We start from the raw sequence: 13,681 nt of genomic DNA on the forward strand, positions 1-13,681 counted from the left end.
GTTCTCTGCACTTCCCTTTGGCTTATCTACTGCACCCAGAGTATTCACAAAATGCGTGGTTCCAGCCATTGCATACTGCAGGCAGAGAAATATTCAAATCTAGCCATACTTGGACGATTGCCTGATTTGGGCAGACTGTCAGGAATTGCTACTTCAGCACCTGGCATTTGTAAAAAGACTTCTAACTTCATTTGGGATACACCATCAACGAAAAGAAATCACAACAAATTGTATTCCTGGGAGCAAGCTTGAACACAACTTCCCAGATGGCATTCCTCACTCCAGAAAAGCAAGTCCATTTGACAAACTATTTCAAACTAATGGCCAACAAAACCCAGCTGTCTGCAAGGAAAATACTGCAAGCCCTATGGTTCATGGCCTCATGCATTCTGCTAATTCCATATGCAAGACTGCATATAAGGAAACTTCAGTGGCACTTAAAAAGTCTCTGGTGTCAACATTCTCAGGACCTGGAAACAGTGATTCCTGTCAAACCTTGTCTAAGGGCAAAGTTCCTTTAGTGGGCAGAAGCATGCAACCACAACAAGGGACTACCTTTCACTCAACCTCTCACCACCCAAACCCTGACAACAGATGCATCAGATTATGCATGGGGGGCTCACATGGCAGGCAAATGCATTCAAAGCAAATGGAGCCCATTCCCCTGCATATCAATCAAAAAAAGATGCTAGCTGTGCAGAATGCTCTGACAGTCTTCAAATACCTTATCCTTCCTGGACAGCTCCTGATAAAGACAGACAACACCACAGTTATGTGGTACATAAATAAGCAGGACTGAACTCATTCCTACCCACTCTGCAGGTTAGTCATGGCTCTGTGGAACACAGCCTTGAGCATCCAAGTGCACCTACAAGCTCAATTCCTGCCAGGCAAGCAAATTTCACTGGCAGATGACTTAAGCAGAAATTTACTAGACCCTCACGAGTGGAAACTGGAACCCAAGTCATTCAAACTTCTAACCCAGAGGTGGAGAACACCGGAGGTGGACCTTTTTGCCTCCCCCCAAAACCACCAATAAAGCAAATTCTGCACCAGGAACACTCACAGCAGAGCCTGGAAGGTGAATGGCCCTATCCTTTACATGGGAAAACCTCTCAATTTATGCCTTTCCTCCTCTGCCCCTCATCTCAAAAGTACTACTCAAGATCAAGCAGGACAGGCCAAGGGCAATCCTTATTGCACCAGACTGGCCATGCCAGCACTGGTACCCACTCCTACACAGTCTGACAGCAGTGCCACCTTGGCAGCTACATCAGACACCTTCCTTGCTGTCTCAGCAGGAGGGACAGATTTTGCATCCACAGCTGCAAACCCTAAACCATGCAGCCTGGCTTATCCCCTAAATACACCACCAGCATCCCTCAGCAAACAGGTGCTGGATGTCATCCTTGAGGCCAGAAGGCCTAGTACTAGGAAATCCTATGCTGAAAAGTGGAAAAGATATTGTTCTTGGAGTCAGTCTCAAGGAAAGGACACAGCTGTGCCCAACTTACCTTAAATCCTTGATTACCTAGCAGAGCTGCTTCACAAAGGTCTATCCTTCTCATCCATTAAGATTCATGCCTCTGCTATCTCAGCTCATTATAATACTGAGCCACCTCTCTTTTCTCACCCTCTCATCAAACAGTTCTTGAGAGGAGCTAACAATTTAAGGTCCCCTAGGAGAGCTCCCACCCCAGCCTGGGACCTTAACTTTGTACTGGAGAAGCTCACACTTATCTCTTTTGAACCTGCTGCTTCAGCAGAGTTAAAATTCCTCTCTTGGAAAACAGCCTTACTTCTAGCAATTACCTCAGCAAGAAGAGTGTCTGAGTTACATGCACTAATGGCGGTGGAGCCCTTCATTATTTTCCATGCTGACAGGGTTTCCTTCAGGACTAACCCTTCCTTTATGCCCAAGGTGGGGTATCCAGTCTTGCTTTAAACCAATCCATCCATTAGCCAACCTTTTTCCCTAATCCTCAGAATAAAGGGTAAAGGATCCTGCACTTCTTGGACGTGCACAGACAGCTCAGGTTCTACCTTGACAGGACTAAGCCTTTCAGAAAATCTGACCAGCTGCTAGTCAGCTTTGCTACAGGGATAGAGAGCAAGGCCATTAGGAAGCAAACCATTTCCAAATGGATAGCACACTGCATCCATTTCTGCTGCAAGCACCACGGAAAACCTACCCCTCTGGGGATCAGAACTCATTCCACTAGAGCTACTTCAGCCTCTACAGCATTTCTCAAGGGAGTTCCTGCCAGGGACATCTTGGAAGCTGCAACCTGGAGTTCTGTTCACACCTTCGCCAAGCATTATCACTTACCTATTTTTTCTAAATCCAGAGCTGGTTTTGCTACAGCATTCTTACAAGGCCTGCTAGCCAGCCCTAACACTTCTTGACTGCCTCCACCCGTCTTCAGCTTTGGGAATCAACCCAAGTGTGAAGACTGCAACAGTGAAACATGAAGAACGTAGTACAGTTGTGTACACTTAACATAAATGTAGATGTTCAAGTGTATTCACTGTTGCAGTCCTGGTTTCCCTCCCTTCAGCCCCCTGGCTTTCTCTATCCTTTCTACCTATCCTCTTTATGGCCATCTTTTATGGAAGGGGTATTTACTTTTTTCTGGAGGTGTTCCACACCATGTAATAACTTCCTATTTTGGGGGCTCCTGACATCTGGAGCAAGAAAAACAAATGTAATGGCATCGGCTGCATGTTTTATACCCCTGACGACCTGACATCATGGAAGAGGCGACAGCATCTGACACAGAAATCCCAAGACTCTGGTATTCCGGCCGACTGAGGGCTACTTGCAGGCAGATAACCCAAGTGTGATGACTGTAACAGTGAATACACTTGAACATCTACATTTATGGTAAGTGTACACAGCTGTACTTTTCTGTTAAAAAAAAAAAGGGCAAGCACGGTCTGCCTGTTAAAGAAAATCTTATCCTGAATGGTAGATGTTCATCGTGTTTCACTGCTGCAGTCATTACACTTGGGTTATCCTGCCGTCAGGCGGTCCCACAGTCGGCCAGAGTTCCAAAGTCTTGGTCTGGCGTCGGTTGCTGTCGCTTCTTCCCTGACGTCAGTGCGCCAGGGGTATATAAGAAGCAGCCAATGCCATTTTCTTCAGTCTTTCTTGCCACGCGGTGCCCGAAGCAAAAGCAGTTCGCAAGTGCCGGTCGGCCGACTGCTGAGATTTCAAATTCGATTTCGGATCCGAAGTCTTCAGTAAAGCTAAGTACCCTGTTGGGGAAACTTTTTCTTGCCTCAGACCGATGTCAGTAAAAGTTAATAATTGTATTTCTTGTGGGAAGCAAATACCTCATAAGGATTTTCATTCTTACTGTATTCCATGCCTAGGCCCAGATCACAACGTCACTAGTTGTCGGTTTTGTGCTAGATTTAACAAACGCACTATTAAACGTCGGTTTGATTTTGCACGCCATTATTTTGGCCGAAGGTTTAATTATACCATGCCGTCGGAGCAACCGATGACCGGAATTCACAAAAAACGCAAAGATAAGGATAAGGACAGGCATCCGAGGCCCAAAACTGACGACGAAGCCTCTTATAGGCCAGTCGCCGGTACACCGGTTCTCAGTGAGGTGCTTTCGCAGCCCCTGACACCCGCTACCTCAGAGCCACAGGCCACGACCAACTCCCACGTGGAGTTGCCTAGGCCTCTGGATACTCAAGGTGTTGGGCCTACGGAGACTAACCTTTCAGATGGGTCTGGAGCCGCTGAGCAGGCTTAGGCTTCTGAGGGTGTTTTCAGACCTTCACAGCTTACCATTGCATCTACAGCCAAGTCTAAAGCAACATTAAAGACAAAGAAGCAAGTACAGCATTCACCTGGACAGACCTCCATGCCTAAAAAGCAGATGCTCAAAATGGCCAAAGACTTAATTACTCTGATCAGGGGTACCCATCCCCCTCCTGATAAAAGGCCTAGGCAGGATACAGACTATGATTCCTCTGACCAGATTTCTATACATTCTGACTCCTCTTCAGACCAGGGATATTCCTTACCCCCCTATGAGGACTCAGATGCTGAAGAATCTATCCCTTCAGCCTCTCCTCCTGAGGATTATTCTTTTGGGGAAACTTTACACACCATGAGGGAGCATTTCCACTGGGAGGGCCAGGATTACTCAGAGTCCAAGAAAAGGCTCATAGATTTTCTTTTATTGCCTCAGCACAGGCCCCTTGCTATTCCACCAGTTTTGGATATTGTGGACGATGTGTTTTCTGAATCCAGTTTTAATCCAGATTCATTACCCCCTGCTCCAGTCAAGCCAGACAGGTACTACAGAGTCCCTGACTCTCACAAATTTCTTTATAGAAACCCTGCTGCTGACCCAGAAACTATTTCCTAGGGTCCGAAAGGGGTAAAGGCCTCCACAGCTAAAAATCCAGTTCCCTCAGACAGGGATTCCAGAGCATTAGACAGATGGGAGAAGAAAGTTTACACCTCAGCAGCATTAGCAGTGAGAGCTTTAAACTGCCAGTTTCACATGCTTAAATGTCAACAATATTTACTGTCTCAGTTAAAACAGAAAATGAGTACAAGTGCAGAACAACCTGATTTTAAGGAAATGCAGGATTTATTGCATGCAGCTGAACAAGTAGGCAAACATACTTTGCAATGTGGTTTTGATTCATTAGAAGCTTCTTGTAGAGCAGCAGTTACAGGATCTGTGATTCGAAGGCATGCTTGGTTAAAGGAACAAACCTTACCAGATCATGTTAAGGTGAAATTATTAGATGCTCCTTTACAGCAAGATATTTTATTTGGTGTTAAAGCAGAGGAGGTATTAAAGAAAATGGAGGATAAGGCAAAATCTATGCAAACAGTAAAGGATTTCTTACAGGTACAGCCACCAAGATTTAGCAGAAATTGGCCTACTAATAATTGGTCCTTTCCAGTGTCAGACAGGCCACAAAGAGGCAGATACAGACGCCCAAGAGGCAGATCTCAGCCACAAGGATCTTACAGACCACGACAGTGGGGTGCTTCAACACCAAAAGGAGGTGAGGACAAGTCACAACCTTACAGGAAACAATCTCAATGACTTTCTCCTTCCAATGCCAAACACTTCCCTGCTGGCAGCTCCCTTAGGGGGGAAACTAGCTCTTTTTTCACAAAACTGGCAAACAATCACCCAGGACAAATGGGTGCTGAATATTGTGTCTCAAGGTTACAGGTTCCACTTTCACACTTTACCAAGGCTAAAAGAAATGCCAGACCTGCCACAAAATCAATGGGCAGAGGCACAAAAACAAATTACAGCCCTCATGGACATGAGAGCTATTCAAAACATACCACAACAGGAACAAGGACAAGGTTTTTACTCAAGACTCTTCCTGTTCCCCAGAAAGGACAAAGCCTGGAGACCCATTCTAGACCTTTCCACTCTAAATACTTACCTGGATGTTCGGAAATTCAAAATGTTGACACTACAGCAGCTCCTTCCCATGTTGGGCAAGAAAGCTTGGCTTGTTACTTTGGACCTCAAATAGGCATACCTGCATGTCCCTATCAGACAAAATTGCAGAAGATACCTCAGATTCAAAGCTGGTTGAATGCACTACCAATTCTCTGCACTGCCCTTTGGCTTATCTACTGCGCCCATGGTCTTCACAAAGTGCCTGGCACCAGTAATTGCATTTTGCAGACAAAAAGGAATTCAAATTTATCCATACCTGGATGACTGTCTGTTTCAAGCAGAGAGCAAGGACATTCTTCTAAGGCATCTGGCATTTGTAAAAAAGTTATTACGTTGCCTAGGGTACACAGTAAATGAAAAGAAGTCAAAACTAGTGCCCTTACAAGAGATAATATTCCTGGGTGCCAGCTTAAATACAATGGCCCAGATGGCTTATCTCACGCCAGACAAACAAGGACAACTGACTCAGTATTTTCAATTAATGGCAACAAAGTCCCAACTCCCTGCAAGAAAAATTCTGCAGGCCTTGGGATTCATGGCATCCTGCATACTTCTAATTCCATATGCCAGACTGCATATGAGGAAATTACAATGGTACCTAAAAAGTGTTTGGAATCAACACTCTCACAGCTTGGAAACAGTAATACCACTGATTCCCTGCCTGCAACAGGAGTTTCGATGGTGGGCACAGGCATGTCACCTCAACAAGTGTCAGCCTTTCACTCTACCTACAGCCAGGCAGACTTTAACAACAGATGCTTCGGATTACGCCTGGGAAGCACACAATGCAGGAAAATGTATTCAGGGCAAATGGACCACAGACCAAATGCATCTACACATCAATCAAAAAGAGATGTTGGCTGTACAAAATGCCCTAACAGCTTTCAAGGACCTTCTGTATCCAGGACAATTATTATTAAAGACAGACAACACCACAGTAATGTGGTACATAAACAAGCAAGGGGGCACTCATTCTTACCCCCTATGCAGACAAGCCATGACCTTGTGGAATACAGCTCTAACTTATCAAGTTCATCTGCAAGCACAATTCCTGCCAGGAAAGAAAAATACTCTGGCAGATGACCTGAGCAGAAACATCATGGGATCCCCACGAGTGGAAATTAAATCCATAAGTTTTCAGCATGGTAATGCAAAAATGGGGGTGCCCGGACATAGATCTCTTTGCCTCCCCACTGAACTGCCAACTACAAAAATTCTGCACAAGGACTTATCACACACAAGCATGGAAAGTGGATGCTCTTTCATTCAGCTGGAAAAGCCTACACGTTTATGCCTTCCCTCTTCTGCCTCTTCTTTCGAAGGTTCTCCTAAAAGCCAGACAAGAAAAACCACAGATGATTTTGATTGCTCCAGACTGGCCATGCCAACACTGGTACCCATTCTTAAAGAACTTAGCTCGAGGCCCACCTTGGATTTTGCCTCAAATTCCACACCTTCTGACTCAACAAAACAATCAGATCCTACACAGTCAGCTCAAAACCTTATCCCTGGCTGCATGGCAGATTCATTAGCCAAACAGGCAACATCTCTCTCAGAAGCTGTTATGGATGTCATTTTGGAGGCCAGAAGGCCTAGCACCAGGAAATCTTATTCAGAAAAGTGGAAGAGATTCTGTGCCTGGAACCAGGCTCAAAGCCTTGACCCTCTTGTCCCTAACATACCTCAGATACTACAATACTTAACTGAGATGCTGGACAAAGGACTATCCTTCTCATCCATTAAGATCCACGCTTCTGCCATCTCGGCTCATTACAACACAGATCCTCCTATTTTCTCTCATCCATTGCTAAAGCAGTACCTCAGAGGGGCAAAAAACATAAGACCACCCCGGAGAGCACCAACACCTACTTGGGACCTCAGTTTTGTCTTGGAAAAGCTCACTTTGCCTCCTTTTGAGCCAGCCAATGCAGCAGAAATAAAATATATATCATGGAAAACTGTCCTGCTACTGGCAATAACCTCAGCACAAAGAGTCTCAGAACTACAAGCACTAATGGCAGTGGAGCCCATCATCATTTTTCACCAAGACAGGGTTTCCTTAAGAACAAACCCTTCATTTATGCCTAAGGTAGTATCCAGTGTGGCTCTCAACCAAACTATTCATTTGCCAACATTTTATCCAAACCCCCAGAATAAAGGGGAGAGAATTCTACATTCCTTGAACATACACAGACAATTACGCTTCTACTTGGACAAAACAAAAGCTTTCAGGAAAACTGAGCAATTGTTTGTATCCTATGCTGCAAGATCACAGGGAAAGGCTATTTCAAAGCAGACCATTTCAAAGTGGATAGGACACTGTATCTGGTTCTGCTACACACAGCATGGGAAGCATGTACCATCTAACATTAGACCACATTCTGCCAGGGCAACTGCAACTTCTACTGCCTATCTTAGAGGAGTACCTACCAAGGACATTTTGGAAGCTGCAACTTGGAGTTCAGTGCACACCTTTACCAAGCATTACCACTTGCCTCTTTACTCCAGATCCAGAGCTGGCTTTGCCACTGCAGTGCTGCAGGGCCTCATAGCCACACCAAATCCGCTCTAGAACCAGCCACCCTGACTCAGCTTTGGGATTCTTCCCAAGTGTAATGACTGCAGCAGTGAAACACGATGAACATAGTACAGTTTTGTACCTACCATAAATGTAGATGTTCAAGTGTCTTCACTGCTGCAGACCTAGTTACCCACCCGCCTTCCCCTCTTTTTTAGCTGGGTCTTATCTACATCTTTCTACATTATACTTTTTATGTGGTGTATTTGCTGGCTACTAAAGGTTATGTTTTTACCTTATCTATGTTTTATAAGCAATATGTATTGCCTATCCTTTTGGGGGCACCTGACATCTGGGGCAAGAAAAACTGAAGAAAATGGCATCGGCTGCTTCTTATATACCCCTGGTGCACAGATGTCAGGGAAGAAGCGACAGCAACCGATGCCGGACCAAGACTTTGGAACTCTAGCCGACTGCGAGACCGCCTGACGGCAGGATGACCCAAGTGTAATGACTGCAGCAGTGAAGACACTCGAACATCTACATTTATGATGGGTACAAAACTGTACTTTCTCATTTATCACAAGTTCAGTAAAACAATTGGAAGGTGTAGCTAGAACTCAAGTGTGTAAGGGCAGCAGTTACGTATTTCAGAAATGTTTTAGTAGGATACAAGACTGGGGGCATTCCGGTGTAATATCCTTGTGCTTATTAAATATTAAGTAAGACATCTATCCTTTGTGGTAGGACTGGCAGTATTAAAGCTGTCTTGCAATTTATCCCCTAAATTTCTGTAGTGTGGATTTTCTGACCTTAATTGGAATGTGGCTCATTATGCAAATATGTTTTGCTGAGTTTAGGCTCCCTGGAATAAGGAAGCTCTGCTGCTTGTCTGCGCTCACTATATTAGTAGTCCTTAGAGAGAGAGAGAGCGCGACCATTGTTGCAGTTAATTAGCACCCACTCACTGTCACCCTGTGGTATTGTATAATCTTTAGTGCTCAGGGTACTGTATAGCCTTTAGTCCTCAGTCCTGATGTGTTTCATCTCTTTCTGTAGATTATTCCCTTGGGCATATGTTTTTCATTGTTAGCATACCTTACACTGTAAGTACACCTGTATAATTTTATTTCTTATTGAATAACTGAATAAGTAATATGCAAACATGTTCATAGACACAGACCTTTGTCAGGTTAGCCTGTGTACAATATTAAAATTGTCAAGTGGGAAAGGGTGCTATGCAGAAACTGACAAATTGCATAGGTTCATTGGTGAGTTAGATGCCCATAATTAATGGTTTATTCTTGCACTTTTCTAGCCTTCAAAGATCTATTCTTGTGGTGACTGTACTCAGCTGCAGTTATGTCGAAAGTGTATGACATAAAATCCAGTAATAATTGTAAGCCTCAGGTCATTATGAATTGTTAATATTTGTGAAGATTCTTTTCCAAAACCCTGTATCTCACACACTGAGTCTTGTAATGATTATGTTGCTTTGTAATATTCTGAGAATGTCAGTATTCTTATGAATACCATTGTGCCCCATGTCATGGATGACATAGTCCAAGGACCAGCCCACCTACCAGGTTAACAAATAATTAAAATACAGTAAATTATTTATATCCTGCCTTATTTGGTGTGATTATGTGATGATCTCTAGTAAATGAGCTGTGTTGCTGCAGATAATGTTTTGTTGGGTTCTGACTATATGGTGAATAGTGAGGGGATTTAGAAACAAAAAGCCTTCACTTGCAGTGAAACACTGTGGGACCCACTGACTAATGTTAATGGTTTGGATTTTTTCTGGGTGCAGTATATGGCTTTGTTACACTGTTATTGATAAGGGTGTCCTTTTATGTTATTTGAAGCTAATTATATCATCTTGTGCAGAAACGACGAGAGGAATTTGTATTGAGTCTGATGCCAGCCAAGTTGATATGTCTTGTTGAACTTATTCTCTCTGAATCCGAGATGAAGGGCCAGAGTAGTTCTCAGACCAAAAGAGTTTGTGATGATGAGACTTCGGATACCCTTATCCAGTCCCGGCTTCCACTTTTACTCAGCTTTTGCCATGGAGAATCTGAAAGCATCAAGAAAGTAGCAGAGTATCTCATTACCTGCATCAAGCAAAGGGGTGAGAGGTAAGCAAAAGGAGCTTCTGTAACTCAGTTTCATTAAGATCTTTTCCACTGTTATCTCTGTGACATTTGTAGCTGTTTAGCTCATGTTTACTTTTCGTACCTCAGGGCTCTTTTTCTGAACTCTGTCTCTCAAATCTCCTCTTTCCCTGATTTGTATAACTTTGTGTGCTTCTCATATTTGGTGTACCGAAGAACTTTTACATGCATCTGTCCTCTACTCAAATAAATTCAGTGTCAGGAGTATGTGCAGTATTTTGCGGCTCTGATTTTTAGACTCTGCCTTCCCTCCAGCAGCTGTCACTTGTTTGGAACTGCATCCCACGCTTTTACAATTTTTTTCTCCCCTTGTTATACTTGCCCTCCTGTTAGCGGTAATTGAGATGTAATGTTTAGATCTCTGTGCATTCTGTTTACTTTATTCTACTTGCTTTCTTGGTCCCTGTACAGATTGCTGTCATCTCCTGTGTCCAGCGCTTCCTTTTTTTATTATTTGACATTAAATTTTGTTCATGTTCACACTACTTCTGCCTAACCAGTCAGTTAAGATACAGCTGCTGCATAGTATTGCACAGTAGCATAGCTAGGGTGGGGCGAGAATGGCAACAGCCCTGGGGAAGACTGTTTATTTATTTAACATTTATTGACCAGGAAAGTCTGACTAGGACAGAGCCTATTTTTAGAGAAGGACCTGGGAGAAATGCTACAGATGTATGTCTTTGGAATGTGGGAAGAAACCGGCATACCCGGAAGACACCCATGCGAACACAGGGAGGACAGGTAGTTTCCGCACAGAAGGCACTCCAGACGAGAATTGAACTGGTGAACCTCTTGTTGTGAGGCAACAACATTAATCGCTGCACCACTGCACTGCCCATGGGAGTGTGTGACACAACTGGCTATCCTACTGTCTTTCGGCTTTTCCCGGTTAGGGGTCGCCACAGCGGAACTCTGGTCCGCTAGTGATTGGCAGTAGAGTTTTACGTGCTGGCTTGCTGGGCCTAATGCACAACCTTCAGCGAAGGAATGCCCATTCACGCATGTCGACACACAGAAGACGCTCTGAGAATCGAACGTGCAACGTCTAACTGTGAGGCGACAACGCTACCGCAGCACCACCACCACAGCAGTCTCACACAACAACTATCCTGATCTTTCATTAATGTAATACCGGCTTTTAAAAGCCAGTGTTGCATTTGCAGTCATACCCAATTGCTGTAGTGCTGCAATTTAAAAGTAAAAAAAAAATGTTCATTTTACCTAAACCCTGAGTGCTGTAATGGTCACTGCAGGCAGAGTATAAACTGTAGTGACTGTTTGCTACATTTGTAGCAAGCAGCTTGCTACAGTTTAAAAAAAAGTTTTTTAAAAGTATTTAACTAAAACTTGAGTGCTGTAGCACTCCATGCAAGCTGGGTATAAACCGTAGCAACTGTTTGCTACAGTTTAAAAGAATTTATGATGAGATAGGGTTGGGGCCAGAATACAGAAATCTGACCTGAATGGCTGAGGCAGGATTGGGGGGGGGGGGTCGGGTGGTGTCCTGCATCTGGCCTCCTGGTTGGTGTGCCAGTAAAAGAAATGTCTGACCATCCTCTCAAATGGAACAGCGGGAGAGGGGGGCATAGATCTAACTGTAGTACAGTTAAATGCTTTTTTTTTCTGTTCACTTGAAGAGCGGAAGGGTGGGGTGATGGTTCACAATATTTGCTCAAGAAGCTGGTTGAACCAGCTATGCTTCTGATATTAGTATTCTTTTGGTTGTTTGAAAGAATGAGTTGTCAAATGCCTTTTGAACTTTGCAGACAAAACTTTGCATGATTGGCATTTGGCATTTTCATCTGCAGAGAATTCTTCAGGAGAACTACATAGCCTAAACGTAAAATTTAATAGTAAACTGCAGTTAAAAGCAACCAGTCACAATTTTATTTCATAACTCAGTCCACTCTAATGCTTCAACTTTTATCTTCAATAAGTTGTAAGTTGATGTGCTAGGAGTTGTTGAGTGATGAAATGGTGTTTACCAATTGCTTAGTAGTGTATTATTTGGGTCTATATCGCTTTGTCGAAGAATGAAAATATCAAAGCTGATATGGTCGGCACCATATCAGTGAAAGACATTGAATGTTTTAACAGAAATCTATGTAAGGGGAATTTTCCGTTTACTGCAATGTAGTGCGATCTTGGAGTTGCTATATTTAAGTTGCGGGGGTGTGGGGAGTGCAGGGGGGCTTGCCCTGTTTAGTTTTATTTTTTATTTTTTTATGTTTGAAGTTTCAACATATCGATGATAATGGTGTCGACCATATCAGATTCGATATTTTGAAATTTTGATGATGTGATATAAATGCTATTATTTTGCTATTATAGTGTTGTTTTATAGAAATGTATCATCTGAACTGTAAAAAAATAAAATAAAATAAAAAAAAAAAAGGGTGCCATTGCCAACAACAAGGTTGAGCATATTGCCTTGTAAAATAGAATTTGGAGTAGCATGAGGAAGACTGAAATGTAACTGAGGTTAGTCAGATAGTGACTCGTATACTGGCTCAACTGAATCACTTTTGCAGATTTGTTTTTTTTTTTTTTTGGCTTACTGTTGAGGGGTTTTTTTTGACAGCCTTCCATCATTTATCCATCTTCCATGGCCTTCAGTATAGACGGTTTACTAGACCTCCTTAGTGATAGGGTTTCCCTATTGGGCTTCACCATCTTAATTTCAGTGTATTAGACAGGGTCATGTGTTGACCACTAATCATGTGTGCCTGTCACTTGGCTAAGATGAGCTTGTTTCACCTTTGTCAACCTCAGTGATGTTCTCTTTATTGTAATTGTTTCCATTGTTACTCAGTCTTTTAGTGACTCACTTCTTCAGAACATGTTATGCAAATTTAGGAAAATGCAGAAGAGCAGCACACTTAACTGTTCCTCTTTTCCATTTCTGGACTGATACAGATGCAAGGCAACTACTTTGCTTGAAATAAGAGGAAGAATAAAGAACAGCATTGTTCTTCTTCCGTCTTTTCTTTGTATTTCTCAGTGGCTTTTAGTCCATTGTACTTGATTTAGTGTTTGAGAATTAAAATGATAAGCAGTAGCAGTTAAGTGACTTGGCTCTAGCTAGATCTTTTTGTGCACAAACAAATGAACCTAATTTAAAAAGCATGAGAATTCATTCAGAATAGTAGAACTACCTAAGCAGTACATTACAGAATTTGTAGAATCTGTAACACAATTCTGTTTGATCATGTCTATTCTTCTAGTTGCCAGAAATAAAGTAAACACTGTGTGGCAGTGCCATGTGTCTACTGATCAGTCACAAAAAAACATGTTCAGTGTGTTACTGAGCTGTTTGTGATCTCCTGTATGTTTAATATCTTGTAGTAGAGAGGATGATACCATCAACTTTGCTGTACCTACAAGTCCAGTCTGTAATTTCTTAGTTCTTATCTTCTTGACAGGCAGCTTAAGCTGTAGAGACCACTTAGTGTAGAGTGCGTCTTCAGTGTGGTAAGTACCTCATTGAGAGCCTTTGGCTGTTGGGGTCATATTCCAATCTTCCA

General features: G+C 43.0%; 1 protein-coding gene across 3 annotated transcripts in view; it reads left to right on the forward strand.

Annotated features, from left to right (window-relative positions):
• Positions 1–13,681, forward strand: part of INTS1 (integrator complex subunit 1) — a 2,399,836-nt gene that overhangs the window by 1,928,029 nt on the left and 458,126 nt on the right. For all 3 annotated transcript variants that reach the window (XM_044089756.1, XM_044089757.1, XM_044089758.1), the window contains exon 38: positions 9,871–10,121. In XM_044089756.1, the coding sequence (XP_043945691.1) occupies positions 9,871–10,121 (251 nt within the window). The remainder of the gene's footprint in view (positions 1–9,870; positions 10,122–13,681) is intronic.

The sequence above is a fragment of the Protopterus annectens genome, chromosome 12.part0 (assembly GCF_019279795.1).
Source record: "Protopterus annectens isolate FY-2018-M chromosome 12.part0, PAN1.0, whole genome shotgun sequence".
NCBI classification, from domain to species: Eukaryota; Metazoa; Chordata; order Ceratodontiformes; family Protopteridae; genus Protopterus; species Protopterus annectens.